The sequence below is a fragment of the Hippoglossus stenolepis genome, chromosome 4, assembly GCF_022539355.2.
Source record: "Hippoglossus stenolepis isolate QCI-W04-F060 chromosome 4, HSTE1.2, whole genome shotgun sequence".
Taxonomy (NCBI): Eukaryota; Metazoa; Chordata; class Actinopteri; order Pleuronectiformes; family Pleuronectidae; genus Hippoglossus; species Hippoglossus stenolepis.
Window position 1 is genome coordinate 23068307 of NC_061486.1, and position 11626 is coordinate 23079932.

General features: G+C 41.4%; 1 protein-coding gene across 3 annotated transcripts; it reads right to left on the reverse strand.

Moving 5' to 3' along the window:
• Nucleotides 1-749: 749 nt before the first annotated feature.
• Nucleotides 750-9376, reverse strand: tsku (tsukushi small leucine rich proteoglycan homolog (Xenopus laevis)). 3 transcript variants are annotated; one of them, XM_035155071.2, is made up of 3 exons: nucleotides 9033-9376; nucleotides 3691-4002; nucleotides 750-2924 (listed from the first exon to the last, which is right to left on the reverse strand). In XM_035155071.2, the coding sequence occupies exons 2-3, from the start codon at nucleotides 3994-3996 to the stop codon at nucleotides 2184-2186; spliced, it is 1047 nt and encodes a 348-aa protein (XP_035010962.1). In that variant the 5' UTR covers nucleotides 3997-4002; nucleotides 9033-9376; the 3' UTR covers nucleotides 750-2183. The 3 variants fall into 3 exon arrangements, with proteins under 3 accessions (XP_035010962.1, XP_035010961.1, XP_035010963.1); XM_035155070.2 differs by lacking the exon at nucleotides 9033-9376 and adding an exon at nucleotides 8500-9026; XM_035155072.2 differs by lacking the exon at nucleotides 9033-9376 and adding an exon at nucleotides 4572-4689.
• Nucleotides 9377-11626: the final 2250 nt, after the last annotated feature.

The window sequence follows — 11626 nt, forward strand, 5'->3', positions numbered from 1 at the left end:
AATTTCAGTAAAATGGTAAATCCAGCCTCCACGCTGACACAATCTTTTCTTGTATTTGGCTTTGTTACCTTGGCAATGGAGGGGTTTTGTTTGTCTGATAGTTAGCAGCACTACACAAAAAGTACTGGATGGATTACCACAAAACTTGGGGAAGGTTGCATATGGGTCAGAAAGAGCCCATTCATTCTTAATCTTTTTTATCACTTTCTTTAACTTTGTGAGATGAAAGGTGTTTTTCAACATTTTCACTGATTTCTCTCAGAATTGTGTGAACTTTAATGAAATCATTCAGAAATAATTAGGGGTTTGGTTGATGGATGTGTGCCATTTCATGTAGATGCAAACATGAATCTGGATCTACTGAATTTAAATGTGGTTGTGTAGGTAGCAAATAGGGGTAGAAATCTGTAACTACCACTAGAATGTAGTTGAGATGTAATGTGGCCTCAGACTTGAATTGAAGGGGGCTGTTAAGTTTATGCCTTGGTGGAGGTATGTGCTCTACTGAGTGCAGTTCTAATGTTCCCATCGCCATTTGTCTGTCTGTGTTAACAGGATTTAGCAAAAACTAAAGAAACGGTTTTGTTGTTTGTGGGACAGAGAAGAACCCATTCAAATTTGAAGTGGCTCCAGTTAAATTGGCAGATCCTGCAATATGTGTTTCTCTTTCTTTAGTGCGTTCACAATCCTTTACTGTCATACCTTACAAATGTTGCCATCCTTACATCATACACGACATGAAACAATAATGTGAGAATAGTCAATGTATTACACATACGTGTCATATATATATAAAGTTATATACAATAATTTCAAACAGTACATACACAATATAAACTCCTATAACAAGTCTGGGCTCATCTGGATTTCAATTAACCAGCTGACGAAGGTGGATTTACTTTTAAAACCTCAAAAACACTTAAGCCTTTCAAAATGTCACAAATCCTAAAATGCAGTCTTGAGGCTGATCCTCTCAGAAATACCACAGGAATGTTTCGGTAGGGTTTACAGGCAACAGCACAGACAGTGCAGCTGGGTGTTAAAACATCAACAGACACCAGCATCACTTCATTACTGAATATGTCAGAGTTGGCATAGCTCGCTGGTCACGTGTGTCTTGTTGATCTGCTTTGACAGAAGGTCAAAGTAAGTCAGCATGGACACAGCTTGTTTAATCCAGTTGTCACACAAGACAAGAGTCAACCAGATCAGCGAACACCGCATATTGCAAAGACTGTGCACCAAACCTTGTGCCATATTGAAAAGAAATGGTCTAAGCGCAGTGGACAAGTTGTTGGTTTCTGGCTCATATTTGTAAAAGAAATTATGAGCAGTAGAATAATCATTTTGTGGCAGTGACAATGAAAGATCTTTCTCTTTTGCAGTTGTGTCAGTCTTTACTGGATGTTTTCCATTCAGACCACACTAGATCAATATTTACTGTTCTGTGGATAGTACATGTTGACAATCTGAACATTTATTAACTTTTTTTACTGTAAACAAACAGTTGGTTTAGCTTAGCATAAAGAACCGTAACAGGGAGGAACAGCTAGCCTGGCTCAAAATTCAAATAATACACATTAAAAAGTCATTTCTTTCATTTGTACAAAAGCTGAACTCTTTGGACAGAGCCCAGCTTGCTGTTCGCCTCAATCGTCTTCTTGAACTTTCAACTATAAAGCGAATATGTGCATTTCCCAAAATATTGAATTATTCCTTTTAATCATTTCCATTAATCATCACATTCAAAGTCAAATGAAAATTCTTAGTGGTCGACAGAAGGTTTTGTAGGCTTTAACACTAGATGACATTTTGTCAATGTGCATTTTATAAAAAAACAAATGTGACTGGTATTGGAATAAGTGCAAATAGCTCTTAACATGGTCCCGCTTTAAATGAAGAACATTAAGTTTGAATATTACTTAAAGTTTTGGTTTTTATTCAAAGTTTCCTACCATTTTAAACTTAACTGTATGTGAAGATGTGAAACAATCGTTCCTTGCTATGTAAAATTCTGTAAAATTTGCTATGATACACGTGTGTAGAGTTCCTGAAGCCTACATGAAACCTTTAAGACATATTTCAAGAGGTATTTCAGAGAGTTGCAAAACAAAGTGTTTGCATATCAAAAAAGAAGGCACAGCTCTGGCATCATGATTGTAAGGAATGGTCCATGTCCAGTCTCACAACGCTATGCCCTCCACGTTACAGTTCAGAACTTCGTTGTGTTGGACCTGACCCAGCTGCCGGTGGAACTGTCCCTGTTTCTGGGTCCTCCAGCACTGGATGCCTCGTCCCAGTGTAATACTCTTAATACTGGGCAAGTGGGCCAGCATGTTATTTGGCAAGGACACCACACCAGAGCCCGACAAATTCAGCTCTTGCAGGGAGTCTAGTTCGTTAAAAACTGCGGGGCTAAGAGCCTTCAGCTTGTGGTTGTTGGAGAGATCCAGAACCTGGAGGCTCTGCAGGCCCTTGAAGCTGTGAGACTCAATTTCCTGAAGCTCATGAAGGCCGCTGATGGATAAATAAACCAGATCTTTCAGCAGAGCAAAGGCTCCCTCCTTAATCTGCACGATGGGGTTACCATCCAGATTGAGGTACCTCAGAGGAAGTCCTGCCAGCCTGGGTACATCCGACAGCCGGTTTGCTGACAGATTTAAGGTTTGAATGTGTAAAACTTTTCCATGCAAAGTCGTGGACAATGATGAGAGCTTGTTATGAGACAGATCCACGCTGACAGGTTCACCATTGACTTTGGTAGCAAACACATTAATGTCAAACTCCTGGAAGCTGTTGTGGCTGAGGTCAACTTCAGCCAGAGGGAGGCCAGAGAAACAGCTTGAGGTGAGGCTCGCCAGGTTGTTGTGGCTCAAATCCAGAGTCTCCAGGTAACGCAGCTTGGACAAAGCATTGGGGCTTAGCTGTAAATGTGTGGGAAAGGAAGAGATTGACACAACCAACAAAGAAATGCATAAAATAAGAAACATTTGTCATATATCTCTCGGTGATCACATATAAAAGAAGAAAAAAGTATTGTTAAATATCTATTTATAAAACACCCCACTATTCTATTATTGGAAATTACTCATCCTGCCTTGTGACCTATTGAACATTTGGGTTGACCAGCTAAGCTGTCATATATGTAAAAAAAAAAAAAAACACATTAGCCTGTAGTAGCTAGCGGAGTTATAATAAAATGTGAGTGTTCTAAGTAAAACAAAATTCATGAATGTGTCCATTTCATTCAATGTGTCTATGTGACTTTAGTAAGTAGGTACGATCTCTCAGGAGAGGGACATAACTGAGTGATAGTCAACAGCTGTGATGAGGACACGGCATGTCCAAGAGTGATGCAGAAGATTACAGTAGATAAGTTAAAAAGGCCGATCTCACACCCGGCGCAAAGTCTGATGCAAGGGTCTTTCCTAGTTTCAGACTAACTCAGATTTTCCTGTCCAGTGTGCGTGGTTTGTTTCATCTGAACTCCGATGGGTGTGTCGCTCTTAAAATAAGAAATGTTCAGGCGCATTATTGACACAGCGCTATCTGAAGGCACAAAGCGATTAACCGATAACAATGACATGATTTTTTTAAGGGCACATAAAGAAAAAAAGTAACATTAGTATTTTTTTCATTCAAAAGTCATATTGTTTTGTGGCCTATTCATGCCTTCCATCAACCACCAACCTTTGTAATATGGTTGCTGCTGAGGTCTAAGCTGATGAGGGTGGTGTAGCCTGGACCAGATAACATGGTGTCACTGAGTGGACCCATGGCATTGGAGGACAGGTCCAGGTGGGCAGTGTCCAGTGGGATGGTGATGGGCATGGCAGCGCTGGGTCCTAGCCCTCGACAGTCCACCCTGGTCAGGCTGAAGCTGTCGAACAGGCCAAAGCTCTCCACCTCGCAGTGGCAACCAGGGTGGCAGCTCCTGATGTTGCTGGACTGGACAGCTGCCAGCAGTGACAAGCCAAAATACAGGAGGAGGACCATTATGCCCTGGGGAAACAACAGTTTATTTATTTTTACTTTGAAACCTTTTTAACCACATACACCTATTGAGGTTTGTTGAGCTGTCTCTTAATGAATATCACAACACCTTGTTTCTAAATGCAGAAATTAGAGCAGATGTCCTGGTTCACATGCCATCTTTAAGGTATTTCTTAATCATTGGGAGAGGAGCCCCAATTCCCTTCCTTCTCGGCTTCCCATTGGGTGTGACCTAATTTCTCAATCAAAGAGTTAATTTTCCCTTTCTAAGTTTACTGACTCTAATGAGTATGCACGGCTGTAAAAAAAAAATCTAAATTTGAGTATATCATAAGTCCCTTAAAATGTCTCCCAAGCATGTTCTCTGAGCCTTGGTGCACTGCAGCCAGACAAAACTCATTCAGAAACAACTTCTAACTCTGAAAATCCAACTTCCATATGGTCTGAGAGAAAAAAAAAAAATACACCTGAAATAACTTCAATGAAACAAAATAAACGAAACAAAGACACTTTCAAAAAAGCACAAAGAAATTATTAAATAAAGTGCACACATGTGACCAGGGAAAAACCTTTCATACCTTTTTTTCCAGCAGGTGTAAGCTCCCTCTAAGTCAGTGTAAATGAGCACTGAATGCAAAAGCTGTTCCACTTATGCAACACACACACACACAAACACACACACACACACACAATAAGAATGGATATTGGACAGAGGTTAAGAGTTGTGTAACAGGCAAAAGTGAACCGTCATGGTAAAGTCACCCGGACGTGACACAGCAAAGCATGTGGTAAAAACACAAGCCACAGTTTTACAGCTTTACAGAAAATGTTCCCAAGAAATGCAAAAAGCACTATGATTTTAATTCTCTCTAATCTTTTAATTTGTTTTTAAATTTGTTATGCAGTTAGGTTGCACTCAGTGACTCCTGTCACGGCTGCTTACACATATCTAACAGGGGTTAGTTATCTCAAATTATGTAAGAGGATGAGGTGACAGAGCTGCATAGTACTCAATATATGGAGGCTGATTACGACACCTCAGAGTCTGCTGAGACAGCTGTTCACCTCTGTGCCACTTTCTTTTGGTTGGACCCTCGAACTTCTCACGGCTGCAGCTTTCTTCAAGGCATCGACTGAACGATTTGATCTAGCGTCTCACCCTGCGTACTTTTTTGTTGTGATAACATACAGTACAAGTACACTGTTCACTGCCATGCGGTTTTTAATCCTAATTAATATATTATTAAGGAATGAACAACATGAAGGACAGACTGATGAATGACTTGATGAAAGAATTCTGCGTATTTCTAAGATAAGATGACAGTATTTCGTGAAAAGTGTTTACGAACTGGTGCTCTGTGTTTTAAATGTAAATTGTGAGCATTGCTGAGCCATGTTTTTAAATATGTGCTGTCAATTGTGAACTGTGTTGAGCCTGTCAAAAGGAGAATTTCTGTCACTTGGAACAGACTAGCTAATGCAAATGCTGCCTAGTGGGCTCAGACCTCATGTAACTTGTACCTCTTTTAGACCCAAAGTAGCAGGAATACAAAAGTTTTTGGCAGATAAAACCATCAAAAACTTGACTGACCTGTTTCCAACTGCCAGTAGAGGAATTGCAGTTTTTGATTACCCTGTGACTCAGGTTTCAGCATCACAAACATGGCGACATGTTTGAAAACAATGCGTCGGAGGTGGGAAGATGGAACAGAAGACAGCACCATGGAGACCAGTGATAATGTTACAGTTATATCTTTTACTTTAGTCTCTCTTTCAAACTCAACATCGACTCAATGCTTTTCGCTGTCTTGCCAGTGTTGCATCTTGCACAATACAAAGAAAAAGTCACTGTTGCAGGTTGTTACCAAGATTTACAAAACAAATAAGCACACAAACGTTCACGGCTATTTAAGTCTCCAACGCCCTGAAGCTCAATGCATGTCATAACGTCGCACTGATGTTAGTGGGTTTCAGTGAGTTTTTGACCAGTGGCTTAATGCTACAACCTACGTGGTCTTCAGCAGCTCATCTCCTGTGTGTGCTTCACCCATCCCTCCTTCTCCTCCTGCATCCTCGCCTCCATCTGTTGCTTCAGTAAGGATCATGAACTCTTAGCACCAGGTGTTCCTCTCAACCTCTTGCCAATAAACCTCCACTAACACAAAACTGCTGCCGGCGCTGCCTTCAAATCAAGCGCATTCTAACTACTGCAATTACCAAAAGGCAACAGCAGTTAGAGCCGTGAACCCCCCTGAGTGGACAATTGGCAAATGCCTGTGAAATCACGCCCTGACACCTTCTCACTTTCAGACACCGTTTCGCACCTTTCTATCCTGGGAAAGCAGCACAACAGGCTCCACTGTCCGCTTAGGATCATCAGCCATGTTTATTTATTTACCCACCTACAGCTCATGTACACAGCAGTGGTGAGAAATTAAATAATAACTTATCACTTTGCAACTACATACAGACTTCATGGCATGGGATAATCCAATTACTGTAGTATGATAAGGGATTAAAGCAAAAATAACTGATGGAAAGGGGGGGGGGGGTTGATTACATATACTCACTGCTGCCGTGGCCTAATTTTGCATTAGTTAACTAGAACGTGAATAACAAAGATCACCATGATAACCACATTATTGATGTTATCACTCACTATTATCAGCTGCATCAGGCCTGTTCTGACTCAAGATTTTATTTTATACATTACAAATATTAAATAGTATGTATACTATGCCTTGGCTGTATCCTTCATCGTTATTATTTACTGAGAGTTATGCATTCATGTTGTCAAGCTAATCAACATTTTAAATTCAATATTGCATATTTGTAAACAATGTGATTTGTAATCAATGTGACCTGCCCAGGGCTGGGTTAGCAGGGAAAAAGTACACAGAAAAAACCTTTCATCTCCACTATTAGTGGGCCAACCACCAACAACACCAACCTACAGTTATACTATAGAGCCCAACTGATTAATTGGCTGGCTGATAAAAATAGGCTGATATGAGCCTTTTACAGACATATCGTGTTGGCATCTATGTTTGCCGATATGAAAATATTTAATTTAAGAATAAATTGAATCTCTCCGGGTGAAAAAGCAGTGCCACACACGCAGAAGACACCGACGAAGATGTAAAGAGTTTGTGACGATAAGAGTCGTCACAGGTGTCTGTGTGTTGTAAAGAAAATTACATGATCTCCACAGCAGAGTTAATACGTCACTTCCTGCCTCCGTGTGCTGCACCCGGCTGCTCCACCTCTTACCTGAATAATGCGGAAGGAATTGATGCTGTTGTGAATGCGTCTGTGCAGAGAACCTCCTGATGTGTTGTGTGTACGTGTGAAAGGCAAACTACAGGTAAACTCTGTAGCCAATTCTCCGGATATTACCCACAGGTCATGTCTGAAAATGCCTATGTTAATGTTAGAAAAACACCACTTTAATTGCTCAAAGCAATACTCACTTTTCCTCAATCTTACAACAGATTTTTCCAGCCATATATAATGCAGAATATGCCTACATCTAATCCTAGCTTCACTGAATATCCTCCAGTGCTCTGACGTAAATGGTCTGTATTTATATAGCACCTTTCTAGTCTTGATGACCACTCAAAGTGCTTTACAGTACAGTTTGCCATTCACCCCTTCACACAGTGCATCTATGGGCAGCAACTTTTTCTATGAGGGGCAATCTTCAGCATCTTGCCAAGGACACTTCGGCATGCGGATGGGGAGGACTTGGATCGAACCGCCGACCTTCTGGTTTGAAGATGACCACTCTACCCCTCAGCCACAGCCGCCCCCATTGTATTATCTGTGCCGTTGAGATCGCTCTGTCCCAATTTATTCTTCCAGTTTGAAGGCTGAAAACTGTGTAATTTAAATTGGACAGATGCCACATTAATCCTTTTAAGCCGAATGAATGCATGACACTGAAGAGGAGGAGACGGAGAGCTTAAAAGGAAAAGAGACGCTACTTAAGTGTTTTAAAACAATTAGGCGGCAGTTATGGAGAATACATTTTTTCACAAGCACAGAGAACAATCAAACCCAGTGTCGCTTAATGGTGAGGTGACAAGAGACAGTATTTCAGAAAAAGATAAAGATCATTAAGAGGTGAAGCGGAGTGCAAGCTGTGACTACAACACTAGTTTATACAGTATTTTATCTGTTGATTAATGAGCACTGTCCATATCAAATAAATAAGTGCATGACATGGTGGTTCCACAAAGTGAACCACCATGTCATGCGCATCCTTATTCTTTCTTCGGTTTATTGACGGGTGGCAACCAAAGTCAAGGTGCATTACCGCCATCTACTGTGTAGGTGCACTGTTCCTGGAGCTACTGCAATACCAGGTCCCCCTATTTTTCTTCTTGCTTAGTTTGTTATGCACGAAACATCAAAGTAAATGCATTTGATCTTGAAAAGTTACTCGACAACAAACCTTAACCTGAATTTAAAACAGTCACGTTATATTAAAAAAAAAAAATGTCTGACCATCTGTTTCTGTGCATTGACCACAAAGTGAACCACCATGTCATGCCCTGGGAAGTCAGCACGAGTGTTCAGGCTCTGCACGGGCACCTCTGCAGATCAGATTTCCAGCAGCAGCTGTACGTGGCACCGCGCGGAGCGAGCACACACCTCCACCGGCTGGATCCGCCACACAGAAACACATCCACAGCAGCGATCACATGTGGGAGCAGCGTTCAGGATCCATTCAACCTACACCCCGCCCCTCGCAGCTGTCAATCACTGCTCCACATGTCACCTCCGCGCGTCTCAGTCACAGGAGTTTGCAAAGTTTGTGTGTGTGTGGGTGGGTGGGTGCGTGCGCGCGCGCGTGCGTGCGTGGTCACTCTCCTTGTGGACACGAGGGGCGGATTCTCAATCACACCAGAAAACGTGAAACCTGATCTGTCCCTCAGCTCCTGTGTCCGTCCCAGTTTCACCCGCAGCCTCTGACCAACTGGAAACTAGTCCAACACAACTTCTCCCACTTCTGGTCACTTTCCTCCTCAGTTACTTACTTTGCTTTTTTTCCTGTTCGCTCTTCGGGACGTTCTCTCCTCACTTCCCCGCTCCCATGTTTTAGTTCGCAGACCCCCGCAGCGGTGTCCGTGTCCCGGTGCCAGTTCCCGGCTGCTCTACATGAGCTCCGCGCCTCCGCAACAAACTGCCAACAGCTGGAAACACTGGGTCACACTCGTCTGTTCCCATCCCGTAAAGTCCTGTCTGTCTGTCTCCCTGTCTCCCTCTCTGCCTGTCTGTCTGTCCGAGTGTCTGTGTGTGACGGCCGCTTTCGGCTCCTCTTACCACCGTCAAGTCCGCCGGCAGACAAAATAAGAGCTCTTCCTGTCGAGGATTTCCAAAACAAAACGCTTCAAATGTAGCTTTTTTGAATCCACTGAAGATGTCCGAGCAGAGAGATGCTTTCCTATCATAAATTCCTTCCCGCACAGAAAAATTGTTTTGGCCCCCATCCGGCCCACTACCGCATAGAATCATGGCACTTGGGCGGCCCACACCTGTTTGCCAGACCCGGGCCACAAGTAAGCCGACGGTGCCAAAGGTGGCCCGAGTTTGTCATGGCAATTTTTGTATTCCATCAATCCATAATTTGCCATTATGCACAGGTGTAGAGAGTCATCTTACGCAGACGCAAAACAAATTTGTCCAGAATTGATTTTTGGTTTGTTGTTTATGTAGTTAAAATAATAAAAGAATGATCATTACAGCTTTTGATACAGGGAGTTTTGCCTCAGTTAGTTGGTCTGTGGTTGTGATTCATGCTGCTAGTCTGTGATCTCCTATGAGAACTGTGTGCTCTCCCAGTCCCTTTCTGTTACCTATCCCCTTCTTATTTCACCCAGTGCTTCTCTAATGACCGCCATCAAGTGTCCAAGAGAAATTATGACCAAAATATTGCCAAAATGTTTGAAACTTGGAAATCACCAAAATAATTTGGAATGCCAACAATTAACAGAAATGGCTCCAACAGCATGTTTTATTAAAAAATGAAATAAACGAAACTGTTAAATATGATGAATTTTAAATAAAATACAGTGTATAAATAAAAAAACTAAAAAATACATTTTGAAATAAAACTAATGTGAATAAAAACATTGAATTTTATAAATAGGAATACACAAAATAAATGACACCTTAAAATAGTATGCACCAAAACAGTTACGACATATATTGCCAGTCTGACAGTTATACTTGAAACAACAAAACCTCGACTTGCTCCCTTGACTATTAGTATTACATTTAAACATAGCTTTTATTTTTAAAGGGTTATGCCGCTAACTTCCGGGCTCAGTCTGCTGTCTCAGGAGCGCCCTCTAGTGGAATCGTCCTAAACAATCCTACACGGAAACAAAAGTGTTGCGCAGCAAAGGCCGTGGTTTGTTTCATTTGGCCTGAAGTTGTCATTTTGATGAAAGAGATAATACAAGAAATAATGTGAACAGAAACCCAGAGGTTTCCTGTTGCAACACACATCTCCTGTGGTTCTTTTTAACCCTGTAAAGACAGATCCTGCAGAATGAGGCCTATATAAAGTGATTTCATTAAATAGTTTACATAATACCAAAATCTGAAATAGGCCGTTAGTAGTTAAAAAATCTGAATGAGTGTGACAAAACTTGTAACAGGACAATAAGCAAACTGACCGTGCCCTGTAACATGGTTTTCAAAAGACGGAGGTCAAGTGTGATGAATTATGGTGAACATCTGTTGCTGCTCACACAACGCTGAGGGCCTCCACTCTTCAACTTTGCCCTCGACCATTGTTTCTCTCACGAGAGCATGACAGCATGACAGCACACACCAATACAGTACAACTCACACATGCACTCTCAAGGGTTCACACAATCGGAGGTCAGAGTTTAAAAAAAGGGGATTATTGTTGTGGTCATGTAGCTACTTGTAGGCCACACACACACACACACACAGACCACTTGCATGTTGCAGTGTCTGGGAATCCCCAGGGCTGTGGAGATAAGATTGGGTCTCTGGCGGCAGACAGAATGCAGAGTATAAACTCGTAAGTTTTGAGTAAGAGAAACATGAGATATTTTGATGAATATTCAACCCAAAGCAAACATGACCAAGAAGGACATGTTTTATCATATTGTAATTATGTACACGTTAATATTTCATTTAAATACATTTTTTAACTCTTCCAGTGAATATTTCATTGTCTCTTCAGTACCAGTCAGTCCCTGCACAGTGACGCCATCATGTCTTAATCTAATCTCTGTTGCAATCAGTGTTAGCGTCAGTCTTGCATTGAATGCAAACTTAAAGTGTAGCCTACAGCATGTTCTAGGGTGAGTATATTTGCACAAGAGTTTTAACAGCAGAAATACGGTTTAGCATGGAGTTCTCTTTGTAAAATATTAACCATATCATGGATATTTTAGCTGTTTAAAGATTAAAAACAACTGTTTATTATTACACTGAACAACTCAACTCTTCCAAACTGATTTGTGGTCCCTTGATAAACAAGAAAATATCCCCATTTAATCTAGATTGAAACCGGTACTATGCAATTTCAGCATCCAAACAAAATAATGACTCCCTGATGCATAAAGTCAGTTCTTCTTTTCCTGCTGCAAAA